We start from the raw sequence: 14,198 nt of genomic DNA on the forward strand, positions 1-14,198 counted from the left end.
TGAAACAAATCACCATTTAGGATTCATTTTTTCATTTTTATTCAGAAAGATATGAATTTATGTAAAAATCTGTAGTCTAATTGTAAATCATGACGTTTATAACATTGTAGATGTAACATACTTAAAATAAGCCTTCTATTTCATCTGTTTCACTGTTCCACTCCATGTCATAAATGCTTGGTCTTGTAGAAAGACCTGGCATCATCATTATCTAGAAATGTAGTACATATTATAGTTATATATTATATCGTAATATTCAATAATCTGAAGTACTTACTTCTCCTACTATTGGTACTATAATGCCTGCTCCTACTGACACAAATATATCAGTAATTTTGAGTGTGAAATCTGTAGGTGCACCTTTAATTGATGGATCACCCGTTAAAGAGTTTGATGTTTTTGCCATGCATAGCGGTAAATTATCATAATTTAATTGATTATACTTTTTTATTTTCTCCTGAACCTGTGTTCATAATTATTGATTGTACACATAATTGTGTAAATTTTATATCAAACAAGAATTTTCTACAAAGTTGAGAGCTTACCTTGTCCGCAAGAACAACTTCTCCAGCTCCATACATTTCTTTGGCAATAATATTTATCTTTTCTTCTATACCAATATTAAGATCATACAATACTTTGAAATTACTAACTTTATTCGTAGCAGCTATGACTGCATCAGCTAGTTCTGTGGCACCAGCACCACCCTCTGCCCAATGATTACATATAGCTGCATTAGTAGCACCACTTTCTATCGCTGCTCGTTTCACTAATTCTAATTCAGCTTGAGTATCAGTACTGAAATAATATTTTACGATTCTGTATTTACTATGCAAAAGTATTTACGAGGAAAATTATTTACCTTTATGTAAAATTTACCTGTGAACATTAATGGCAACAATAACTGGAACACCAAATTTAATTCCATTACTGATATGCTTCTGAAGATTCGGAAGACCTTTCCTAACTAAATCAAGATTTTCCTCGAGATATTCTTTTTTTAATGGAACGCCAGTCTTTACTGGAGGCCCTCCACCATGCATCTTCAATGCTCTAATAGTTACAACAAGCACAACAGCGTTTGGCATATGATTAGATGTTCGACATTTAATGTCAAAGAATTTCTCCATACCGATATCAGAACCGAATCCACTTTCGGTTACTACGATACCTTCCGGTCCAACTAATTTTAATGCAATAGCGTCTGCTATGATGGAGGAACAGCCATGAGCAATATTTGCAAACGGTCCAGCATGGATCATCACCGGCGTTCCTTCCAATGATTGCATAAGTGTTGGCTCAATAGCATCTTTCAATAAAATTGCCATTGCTCCAGTCATACCCTAAATGTATGTATATATTATTACCGAGCACTAGAATGAAATATTTGCAATCTCATAATTTGGATAATAGATATACTAACGAAATCTTCGGCAGTTAACGGTTCTCCATCTTTGTTAAAAGCAACTACTATTTTGCCGAGTCTTCGCTTCATATCATCGACGCTAGTTGACAATGCAAGTATTGCCATTATTTCTGAAGCAACAGAAATGCGGAATGATGTTTCTCGCGTTCTACCTTTCTCGGTCGGACTTTGACCAATGGTAATCTTCCGTAAATATCGATCGTTTGTGTCGACCACTGAAATAAGTATATTTGTGTAAAAGATCGTATTGTTTTTTTAATCTTTTGTGCATGACATATCCTATGCTACCTCGAGTCCAAGTAATGTTTTCTGGGTCAATATCTAATCTTGCGAATCTCCTCCTTTCTTCTTCCGTTAAACTATTTGGATCGGTCTTTGTGATACCTAGTTTTTTTAAACGTCTTAATTGTATCTTCGAAAATTTCCTTTCATTTTTGATAGTTGGTACAAGATGATCGTAAAGAGACTGATCACTTTGAGTACATTCGTGGAAATATCGAGTATCAATTTGTGCTGCTAATAGATTATTCGCTGCGCTTATGGCGTGGATATCACCAGTTAAATGCAAGTTAAATTCTTCCATAGGAATGATCTGAAAATTGTATTATATTACTTATACCTTTTTTTTGATAGTATGCTTTGATATTTTTTTCATTATTATTTCTTCTTTCATCTAAATCATACAATTTTACGGAGTTAATTTTATGAAGAAATTAAAATATTTATATTACGACGATGAACATCTCTCTTGTTTCGTTCCTGATCTGTGTAATGAGTTTTTATAAAGCACTTATCATTCTAATACATCTTTTACGTCGAAAAAGCATTGAAAAACAATAGATGGTGGCAGTAAGATTAAGTTGTATACCTTAAAAATTTTTTGATTTCAATAGACAATACCTGTGAATATCCTCCACCAGCCGCTCCTCCTTTAACTCCAAAAGTAGGTCCTTGACTAGGTTGTCTTAGAGTTGCAAATGAATTCTTTCCTTTGAATGCTGTTAATGCTTGCACCAAGCCTAACGACATTGTACTTTTGCCTTCACCAAATGGTGTTGGCGTGATACCAGCAACTACCACGAGTTTTCCATTTGGTTGGTTTTCCAATCGTTTTAAAACTTTCAAGCTGATTTTTGCTTTTGTACTTCCATAAGGACTAATTTCATTAGGAAGTAAACCAATTTCCTCGGCTAAACTCGTGATTGGTTTAGGTTCCTGATTTCTTGAAATCATTATGTCGTTAGGTACCGGCTTTTGGGGATTGATTTTTAAAATTTTTAAATTCCATTTTTTGTTTAATACTTTCTCTGCTGCTCTTTGTGCAGATATTACTGTGTTTTTCATTAACATAGCAACGGTCATTGGACCAACACCACCAGGTACTGGCGTGATATAAGAAGCTACTTTAGCAGCTTCATCATAATCTACATCGCCCACCAAACGTTGTCCACTTTTTTTTGTAGGATCTGAAAGAATTTTTCAGATTATTATTTTATAAATGAATTCAATGACTTTGTAATTATTGCATTTAATTGTCCGGTGCTCTCTCGCTATTTTCGATTGAATCGTATTTTTCTATCGTTAAAAAATTTCATTAAAAAAAATTGCTATCGATTTTCGTGAATCGTCATTTTAATTGTATATTACAATTCTTCTTAAGACAGTAAAAATCTTCTTCGTTTCAAGATTGCGAAATACAAAATTTGAGGATCGCAACTATGTTGATATTCTTTAAAACCCTAGAATTCCATTAAGAACAGGATAAACAAAAGTAAATTTCGGAAAGAATAAGTTTAAAAAATGATCTTCTTTAGCGGAACTAGAATGAAGAAATTTGTTCAGATTTATTTCTTCCGTATTTGTCTATTATATATGATATTTCAAAATTCGAAATCTACATTATGAAAAAGAAGATACCTGCGTTAAATATACTTTTCATAACAGTGATAATGAGCTTAGGAATTATAACATTAAGTACAATAATTATTGCAAGTTTAACATTAATAATACACAATTTTAAGAGAAATAATATTGATGGGAGAATAATATCAATGAATGCAGTACGTGAAATTATGTCTACCTGGAATGGAATTGATTCCGCAATCGATTACGACTGCACCCGGTTTAATCCAGCTTCCTTTAACCATCTGGGGTTGACCAATACCAACCACTAAGATGTCAGCTTGTGAAACCTTTAATCACAATCGAATATTCGATGTAAAATATAGTTAAGATTTTCTAAATGTTCGTTTAAAAATTCGTAAAAAGCATAGTTAAAATGTTAATCTTATAAGTGAAAAATGTTTTATCTAGCATTTTTTATTTTTCAAGGTATACTGAAATATTGTAATCTATCTATCTTTTTACCCTTTAAGCAATGTTGTATTATACAAACTGTTACGAAATGACGACCAAATATTTTGAATTGAACGAAGAGAAACGAAGACACAAGAAACAATAAAACTTAATTCTTCTCAGGTATTTCAAAATTAACTAAGGAAGACAATATGTTGATCCAATGCAGATAGAATACTTACAATTCGTGGAAGATCTCGCGTTTTTGAATGGCATACTGTTACAGTTGCGTTATGCCATTTTAATAATTCAGATATAGGTGTACCAACGATTTTACTTCTGCCTATAACTACAGCTTGAGCACCAGCGATTGGTACGCCGCTTCTACAAAACATTATTTTAATTATTTTGCATTAGATATCATCTTATACTTTATACAGGTACATAACTATCATGCGTAATCGTTATATTTATCTATTTAAAAAGTTATTTCTTTTTAATTATCATGTTGTGTCCTTTTTTCGAATGGAAAGCATAAGGAATTGTTAGCTAAAAAGAAAAAAAGCATTTTCAACATACTTTTTGATAAGTTCAATGCATCCATTTGGAGTGCATGGTAAGAATCCAGACATATCACCAATGGCTACTCTTCCTTCGTTAATTGTGTTTAATCTAAAAAAATAGAATATTTTAATATTCATTGTTCTGTGCATAAGAGGAAATAGGCATTACTTCTTATTTTCGGTCATAAATACAGGTTAATGTTTGAATATTTTCCAATAAATTGGATCGACGGAAATATTGTGACGTTCCCTAACAAAATAAGTAAAAAATTGTTATCGAGTTTGCAAGTGTTTAAACGGAAGGTTTTTAACGACTACGCTCTTATCATTTAATTCGAGATATTTTGTGTCACAGGTCACGTTACTGACGCGTTTTCTTGTATCTGTCAGCATTTATTTCTTACATTATGTTATCCTAAAACACATTTTGCTTGATAAACTTGTCATTTAATAATAAATTTTTGAAAATTTCGTTGCGAACATTGATTAATTCTTATTCGTTTACGTGAGTCGGCGCATAAAATATATTTAAAATAGACGTTAATTATATTATTATTTTTTCAGTTTAAATGAACAGTAATTCAAAATTGAGCGCAGTATTAAAAAAAAATTATTACGTCGATTATGACAATCTGGAAAACTTACCCATCCACATCCTTTTCGGGCGATACTAAGTCGGTAATCATAAGAGAATTAATTTTATTGATACAGTCAAGCGGCATTTGTACGATGATACCGTGTATGTTTGGATCATTGTTCAATTTATTTACTTTGTTTATTAATTCTAGTTCTGTGACGGTATTTGGTAATTTGACATGATTTGCGACAATTCCAATTTCACTTGCCGCTTTTATCTTCATTCTTATATAAACATTTGAGTCTTCTCTGCCGCCTACTTGAACGATCGCTAAACCAGGTACATAATTTGGTAATTTCTCACTCAATGCTCTCACATCTTCCCTTAGATTTTCACGAATTTCGCTAAGAAAGTAAAAAATTCATTATAATATATATTTTCAATAATATATAATATATTTAGAACTATATAAAATGATTTGCGAAAAATAAAGTACTAAATTTGTTAAGTTAATAATTTAGGAATGTATCTATTAGAATTTCTTTTTGTAATATATTTCGAATTAAATTGATTTCGTGTACATATTTTGTTGATATTGACATTGATAATTAGAAATTTGAAATATTTTATTGGTAGAAATTTTCTATTTGTATATATATAATTCGATAATATTTTTTAGAAATACGTAGATAAATTAATATATCCATATGTATTATCTATATTTTCGATATCGCATGCATCTCTTACGAGTATTTAAATTTGGCGGTTCTTAATGCAGGTATATACATCCATGTTTTCTAAAGAGTAATATACAATTAAATGTTTTACTAAATATCAAGGATTTCATTTCAAGAATTATTTGTATTCTAATGAACGCTTTTTTTTGATTATGTAATCAAGTCACAGAAAATATACATAACCTCACATAGAGAAAGAGGCATACTTTTATAAAGCATATAATTATTAAGAACTGGTTTAAGAATTAAATTATAAAAGATAGGAAAGTCAGTCCAATGAATAGTATCGACCTCTATGAAACTATGAAACACTCGGAAAATAAATTTAAATCGTAACTTCTATTCGAATAGCTTTTATTTTGAAAATTGAACCACGTGTAAGATCAGATCGATAAATTATTTCGAAGATCTATTCTGAAAGCTGTAATACATTTTATTTGAATAGCTACATACGAATTAAGAATGCTCTTTTTATCGTTTAAAGCTTATTTTTGATAATTTTTAATAACTTACCTTGCCAATTTGGTGCCGGATAACACAATTCCTCGTACATCTGTCGACATGATTCTGTGCAAGAATCTATAATCACATAAAAGAAATTACTATTGTTTTTTACTGATTTTTCACTGTACAAATTAATGGCTGTGTAAACTAAGACGTACAAATCGATACGATCAACATGAATTTACTGGAAGACCGACACTGTTCGAATGAACAGTTTAAGTGCAGGCAACCGGTTTACAAGTGATTCAACTCGTGACTCCTGAATACTCATGTATATAAGTATATATCTTTGTAGTGATATCGTTATGCGAGCTGTTCACACATTGAAGCACCTAATCGATCATTTAAACGTTTATATCCACTGGAAACTTGGGTAAATTATAATATGTAAAGCATGCGTGTGTCAATATGTGCAATAAGATAAAAATTAACCCAAACAAATGTTCTAACTATTACTTTACTTTACTGAATAAAGAACCAACCCCCAAAGTCAGTCTTCACAATTAAATAAATTCTGTCAGGCACCTCGGACTTTACTTAGACAAGAAACCAAACTGAAGAAAACACATTCAAGGGAAAATAAAACAAATAAAAATTACTAGAAAATCGGTATAGTGTGGTATATTAGGCCTAAAATAAGAAACTCCAAATTGAGCAGAGACAACAAATTATTAATATATAAAACCATTATTAAACACGTATGAACATAATGTAGAACTATAATGAACTATATGAACTATAATGTAGACAAAATGTATCTAAAAAATGGAAACCAAACTATCATCTTAAGATTCATCTTCAATGCGTTGACTTTTATCAGATACGACGATACAAGGAAAATGTTAAAAATCCCCACAGTTGAAGAAATTACATGACACACCACAGCACATAAACAATCACACAAACCCACTTATTAAAAACTGCTGCACAAACTCCGATTTATTAATGCTCACGCATTAACACATTACACACACACACACACATGCAATAGTAATAGAACGTTCCACTAATTCCCGATAATTGTATCGGAATCCACACGTTTCATTTTAACCCTTAAAAAAAATATACTTGACGATTAGGAAGACAAGAGTATTAAAGATTTGAAAGAGTATTATACAAAATATTATTCTTACTTGGAAGTTTGCAGTATTCGTGTCATATGATGGAGTTAAGATGATGATCCGGTTGAAACTAATGAATCATTAACAAATATGATCTCCATGGGGGGTAAGCAAATACATGCAACAAACAAAAAAATGAATGTTTACCGATAATTTATATCGCAACTGTAATTGATAAACTTTGATCTCCATTATTTGACATGCGTGCATGAAGACAATATTATTATCTTTACGAGATGCAGAGTATGTACGAGTGAAACAATTTTTTCTTAAACTAGCGATATTTTGTATTCGTAATGTAGTATCGTAAGGAAAAAGCCTGATTAGAGATCGATCAAAACAATGTCGTCTGTCCTTCGGTTGTTAGTTTACATAGGGGAAAAAGCCTATATGACTAAAGTCACCTAGTTTTGACGATTTGAATTTAAAGAGTTGTTGATCGAGTAGTGGGAGTGAGTCGAGAGATCAGAGGAGTCGAAGAGTAGAGTTGTTAGCGTTGTTGAGAGATTGAGTGGTTAGCGTTGTGGAGTTACAAGAGTTACTAGCGTAGCTGAGAGATTGAGTTGTTAGCATCGTCCAGTTGCGAGAGTGGTCGAATTAGAGTAAGATTGGTACACTTAGTTCAAATTAACAACCATCGTTTTCTGTCTAATTAATATCTGTATAAATAATTTATTGTAAATAAATTACAAATTACAAATAGTATCAGGAAAAATTTATACCTAAATTTCCCCGATACTACAGTAATAATAAGTTTTTGGATGAATGTAACAGAATTACAATGTTGAACATGAATGAGATAAAAGTGAATGCATTTTCGTAATACTTATGTGCGTTGATATGAAAATGAATCTAAATATGTTATGTATAGTCGGTGTAAAAAGTACTCGTATAGTCTTTAAAATAGAATTCTTTTTAAATCGGACTAAACAACTTGATTTATTTGGAGAAGCTGGGAAGATTAGTTTACTAGAGGAAACGTAAAAAGACTTTTGGAAAAGTTGCAATTGTTCGGAATTGCGAAGAAAGAAGTGAAGGTCGCGCTTCGTATCCTTTTTTATCGAAATCGATTGATTTCGATGAAAAAAAATGCAAAGAATGCAAAAATCTTTACATTTATTACAGTTTATACACCGAAAGTCGTGAAAAATTGCGATTTTCACTATTTTTAGCCGTTTGTAGCTCATAGCGACGTTTATCGATTTCAATACAATTTTCGGCATGTATATGACTGGCATAAATCTTCAAAATTTATTGTTTATAAACATAAAAAAGATGTAAAACGTTTTCTCTTTTTTCTTCGCGATTACGAACAATTGCTACTCTTCCAAAAGTCTTTTTACGCTTCATCTAGTAAACTAATCCTCCTAATTTGTCTAAAAAAACTCAAATCATTTGATCTAACTTTAAGAAAGTTATTCTGTTGTAAAGAGTATGAATACTTTCTACATCAACTGTATTTACTGTATATACATATTTATATTCGTTTTCAATAAATAACTGACGGATATATGATTGATTGTGAGATCTTACTACATGTTGATAACTAAATGATTTATTAAATCTTATCATAGACGTCAAAGCTACGTAATAAATTCTTGTAATATGATGCTAAAAATAATTAATTTCCTAGTCGAACGAAATATAACTAGTACATATTTCAATATTTTCAATATTCATTACACAAAATTCGACAATTTCATATCCTATTAATTAATATTTTAAAAATCTATGTATCTATAATATGATCAACGAATTTTAGAACAGGAATAATCGAATATACATATAGTATCTCTTAATTGGTGAATTCTGGTTTATTTTTCAAATACGAATTCGTATTATGATTTTAATTAATGTACGAGACAATTACACTAAGTTTAAAATATTTATGATGAATTAAAATTGAAAATAATTGACGCACGTCAAGCTCAAGCGATGACTATACAGATTTAATACTTACTGAATTAAACTTCATACAGCCTCGATACAGATTCGATACGAATTAACCATGGGCTATTTGTTTAACTGACTAACCATACGACTAGTTATGACTACCATCGACTACCATCGGTTACTATCCCGAACTTCTTCGCGTTTTCCTTTTTCCTGGGTGCCGAGGAAAGGGAAAGTTCTCTTCCGAGGTGGGGATAAGCAATAAAACAATAAATTTTCTTTTCAAAGACCCATGGGTTTGTTGGTATGTTCCAAAGTCTATACTTTTACGATATTCCGTCCTCGGACGTCGTTTCGCAGTCCATGCGGCCAACACATGTGCTTTAACTCCGGAATTTTCTCTACAGCCGCTACATAACTTAGAAACGTTAAAAAAAAGCTGATTTTTTATTAAATAAGTAACGAATTGTATTGTTTTATAACTTACTGCTTTATCTTCTAAGAATAATTGATTTTTATTTTATATTTATATTTGAACGAATAATTATCAAAGAACACATAATATATATGTTTGTTAATACACGTTCATATTTAATTAAGGAAATATAGAAAGGCTCAAAGTTGTTTATACGGAGCTTTGGGAACAGTTCAAATTATATTACTCTCCAGAACTTTGTGGAGAACCGTGCAAAAACAGCTTGCTTTCCTCATTCTGTTCTGTGTTTCAAAACCCCACGAGTCGATAAACCCATCTAATTTACTGCGGGCGTTTTCCAAGACTAAACAAAAACCAAATTTAAGCTTCTTGATGTTACGGCGATTAATTTCGTCGTCGTATTATTAAAACTATACTCAAGTATTTTTCGATCTATAAACAATATAACATTTATTTAATATTGGGCAAATGATTGGTATATTAAAGTTTGGTCTATCGAACATTTTCTAAATAATTCATAATTTAACTTAATTAAATTTCTTACTTCGCATTCGTATCTTGCTTAAGTCGTATTATTCGTATTATTAAAACACGTACAATAGTGTTCGTCGGTGATTAGACCTCTTAGTGTCTCGACAACTTGAAAAGACTATACGTTCGCTTCAAACGGCTCAATGAAATTAAGCGTAGTATGTTCTACGTCCTTTATCCGGTCTTCGCGCTGATTGGGGGATCTGTAATGTCATTAGGCCGTGGTCTTCAACTGACCGTTCCGCCGTTTCGTCATTCGAGGTTGGAGCAAACGGCGAAGATTAGTAAGATTAACCAAGATCCTCCTTCTGCGTGGCTTTCCGTGTTCTCAGAAGGGCGGAAGCCCGACGAAGAAGCGTGAATCGTGGCTACGTCTCTGATATTTCAGATTTCCCCTGTGCTTCGGACAAAGCGGTCCTGATCTGTGTTTCTATCTTTATTCTTCCTTCATCCAGTTCAATTGCGTTCAATTTCTCTAATTAAAGGTAGTTCTCGTAGAGATTTGGTTAATGCGATATCATCAATTTTTAACAACACCTGCACTACCGCTCAGACAATTACAATGACTACAAAAGATATTTGCATTTCTTCCTCAGGTTCTATATTTTATTCTCATCAAATTTTCTTAGTCGTATGGAAGTATACTATCAAATGATATGAAATTTAATTTACTTGGATCTAATTAATCAATTTGTACATGTTATAATGAATACAATGGTGTGCAAGTACTTTTTAACACTTTACATACATACATAATGAATGATTTCATATCTGTAAGAGTCAAACATAATCGAGCATTTCCGTTATTAACGTTCATTATCCTCGGCTGACTTAGTCAGCAAGCTATAGATAAGATTAAAGTTTTTTGAAACTGATGGAAAGGCTGTCGAAGCGATAATATTTAAAATCAGTTAACACTTCCAAATATCGCGCAGTTCACCTTAATATATCATTGAATAAACAACCGAATAAATAATTTATATTTCATACGATGTATATACCTATATATATTCCAGTATATAGGTACATACCCATTTGTCGATTCCATAAGAATATATTAAGTAATAATTCGTTAATTATTAATTGGTCATTAATTTATATATTTGAACAATATTCTTATAGTGTTAATATAAGCCGATAAAAATTTGGGGGACTGCAACCACTTTAATAGGGATTTCTGCTAATTGATAATATTCCATGAAATTTAGATGCATGTAAACGTTCGGATCGCTAACTGTTTAAGTACACTTTCAAGGCAACTCCCGGAGGATCTACGCTCGTACAAGTCTCGAATCTCGCGGGTCTTCGTAGCTTAAAGTTAATTAATATTTGACCGACGGTAGCAGGGTCGAAGATCACGTGGAAATTGGCGGTCTCTATGAAATTGCTGGATCGATGTAGCAATCGGCATCCACAATTTCTCGCCGTATGTAGATTTCCGTTAACTCTGTAATCTAAATGCTTTTCCTACATGAAACTGTTTATCGTCTTCGTATCGTCGCGTGTGATTTACTTATCGACGTTCTCCTTCTCCTTCTTTTGGCCAATCTGTCGATTCGTTTCCTCTCTGATACGACCCTACGACTCAATCTTGATTCTGAAGATCTGCCTCGGGCAATCTTATGCAGAATCAATATTACCCTAACTTCCATTTACCCTCTATACTGTAGGAATTGTTTGCCCATTTTGTTATTCTCAGTGAACTGATTTTTTTAATGTACATCGTTGGTTCAATGATTTGTAATTGAGCTATTACTTTTGTCGAAAGTGATGTTGGTTTCCATGATATTTCTTTCGACAAGAAGTAGTTGGAAAGATTTTAAAATTTGTCCAACAGGTTTTGTTAGCCCGGTTACACCGGAATAGTAACCGGAATAGATCGAGTACTCCATTATGTGGAAGAGTAAGGTGAACGTTAGGATATTCTTTTGTATCTCTATTGATCGCGATATGATATTTTCTTATTTTAAACGAACAAAGCAACAGCTATCGTAAAAAGTATTTGTGCGATTTAAAAGAGTGCGATATGAACGTAATCCTGTAATTCGATCTTTAAGATTTACCTTATTTATCTTATGAATCAGAAATAACGTATTAAAACTCGAATAACCGTTTTAACAGCTAAACATTATCGTGATTCTAGACGAAATTAATATTCTCTCGTTCGCGTACGGTAAAAATATAAGAATATTTCCCCAAATTTATCTTTCATTCACTCTATGTTTAGCGCAAATATGCTCATTGTCCCGATAAAAGAAAAAGACGTTACGTTTAGAATTAATCTTTAACTAGCGAAAAGTCAGAGAAATGTAAAGCAATTCGATAGACGATGGGAAAAGGTATTGTACTATTATTTCACTTACCATATTCATTCTCTTGTAACAGCCGTTCCGAAACGAACCTAATTTCTTAATTCGTCCGTAAACATCGATTGTATGCCCTGTTAAACCTTTCATGTAGTTAATGTTCCATTAAATTAACTAAAATTGCCGTTCGTGAATCTAATTATATGAACTCCTACTATATGAACGAACAATTATTATATCATATAGCGGGGAGAATCAATGGATTCTTATTACATGCACTCTAATCTAAAGTATCCTCCAATAAAATCATATAAATGAAGTTTCACAAGTAACATTCGAATCGCGAATATCAATACTAACCTTTTTCGATTCTTCAATCGATCCTTATTATCCGGTGCGTCTTCATCTCGTAGGTCGTGCTTTCCCTACGCTCTTTCCAAGAAGCCTGGATTTGATTTTCGTTTCGCTTTCTATCTCTCGACCGGTTTCTTTATCTCTCGCTTTCTTCGTTGCTTCTACCAACGCTAATACAAGTCGAACCGGTACCGGTTGAGCGTTTAGATTCGAACGAAGGGTGCTGCTTGATGGTAGAAGAGGGGGTGAGTTTGTAGCTTCGTCGTGGAATAGGTACGTACAGATTCCAACTTCTGCGGATAGTTAAGCTTAAGGGTTCTACGGAGAAACTAGCCTTGGGGTGACTGGGGCCACGGATGATCAGGGCTGAAGTAAACTGGCGCGGAGAGGCCATAGGGGGAGGGGGAGAGGAGTGAGGCCGAAGGAAAGGGGCTGGATTGGGTGTTATAGGGTGGAAGATTTCTCCATCTCGAATAGCAAAGCAACTTGGACCGCAAATTCCTTTACGTGGTTCAGGGTGGAGTGCATCCACGGCTACAGTCTAGGAACGAACTCGATTTCGTTAATAGGTCGCGTTTAACTTGTGCATTTTATTTGTTGGATATAGCGAAAGGGCTTTTAGCTTGTTTCTCGGACAGACTCTTACCGCAGTTTCGTGTAATCAGATAAAAAGAGAAACGAGACAAATTTTTTCAATGTTTTTGGATCTTTCACTGGTTTTAACTTCGTCTTGTGATGATAAGAGTCGCGTTAATTTCTCTAAGTACCTTAAGTAACAGAGGTTTTGATTTTGCCAATATTTTTCGACAAAAAACGCGCAGGAAAGATGCAAAGGACTATAGAATTATGTTTAGATATATCGACTAAAATTTAGAATTATTGAATTATGTTTTCCATAGAATTTAATAGTTTGAGAACATTTTAGCATGGGATTCCTTAACTTTAGAACACGTTTTAACAAGAAATCCAACGAGATAAGGGAATTACTATCGATGTCTATGCTATTTATTTCGAACGAATTATAAAATTGGCAAAAGATTTGATATAAATAGGTAAACACCAGGATAAAGATCTTGGCCAGTATGGCATATGGTATTGATAAAGGGAAATTGGAGAAGTCGACAATATCGCAAAATATAAAACATCGTAAGAAGTAATAATTTTATGGAAGGAAAGCGTAGCTAAGGTGGCGGTTAAACTTCCCTTAAAAAGCAAACCAGTTGGAGATACAAATCACCCGATGAATCAAGTGACTTCGCGAGCCACTTGTAAACTGCTGCGGTCGTAAACCCACCATTACTGCACTCTACATTTAGTATCTCCCCATAAACATTTACATTTACACTTAAATTGCTCCACTCGACTAAACATGACTAAATTTCAAGCCATGTAACAAGCCTATTGTCACACTTTTCTACCGACATTTCATAATTCCTATTTTTAGTGAAAATTCAC

General features: G+C 32.7%; 1 protein-coding gene across 4 annotated transcripts; it reads right to left on the reverse strand.

Annotated features, from left to right (window-relative positions):
* Positions 1-15: 15 nt before the first annotated feature.
* Positions 16-9,202, reverse strand: LOC126921662 (C-1-tetrahydrofolate synthase, cytoplasmic). 4 transcript variants are annotated; one of them, XM_050733379.1, is made up of 13 exons: positions 9,184-9,202; positions 6,112-6,177; positions 4,930-5,265; positions 4,301-4,393; positions 3,964-4,105; positions 3,507-3,618; positions 2,327-2,892; positions 1,715-2,018; positions 1,424-1,641; positions 880-1,343; positions 546-798; positions 278-463; positions 16-211 (listed from the first exon to the last, which is right to left on the reverse strand). In XM_050733379.1, exons 2-13 carry the CDS (start codon positions 6,159-6,161, stop codon positions 122-124), a joined length of 2,814 nt encoding a protein of 937 aa, XP_050589336.1. In that variant the 5' UTR covers positions 6,162-6,177; positions 9,184-9,202; the 3' UTR covers positions 16-121. The 4 variants fall into 4 exon arrangements, with proteins under 4 accessions (XP_050589336.1, XP_050589334.1, XP_050589335.1 ...); XM_050733377.1 differs by lacking the exon at positions 9,184-9,202 and adding an exon at positions 7,236-7,276; XM_050733378.1 differs by lacking the exon at positions 9,184-9,202 and adding an exon at positions 6,261-6,643.
* Between the last annotated feature and the right edge of the window lie 4,996 nt (positions 9,203-14,198).

This window comes from Bombus affinis, chromosome 11 (genome assembly GCF_024516045.1).
Source record: "Bombus affinis isolate iyBomAffi1 chromosome 11, iyBomAffi1.2, whole genome shotgun sequence".
Taxonomy (NCBI): Eukaryota; Metazoa; Arthropoda; class Insecta; order Hymenoptera; family Apidae; genus Bombus; species Bombus affinis.

Coding starts and splice junctions, on each gene's coding strand:
- LOC126921662 (XM_050733377.1), bottom strand. CDS start 7,261: ATGACACGAATACTGCAAACTTCCAA. Junction 2,019..2,326: donor CTGGTGGAGGATATTCACAG/GTATTGTCTATT, acceptor TACAATTTTCAG/ATCATTCCTATGGAAGAATT. Junction 464..545: donor AAGTTGTTCTTGCGGACAAG/GTAAGCTCTCAA, acceptor TTATGAACACAG/GTTCAGGAGAAAATAAAAAA.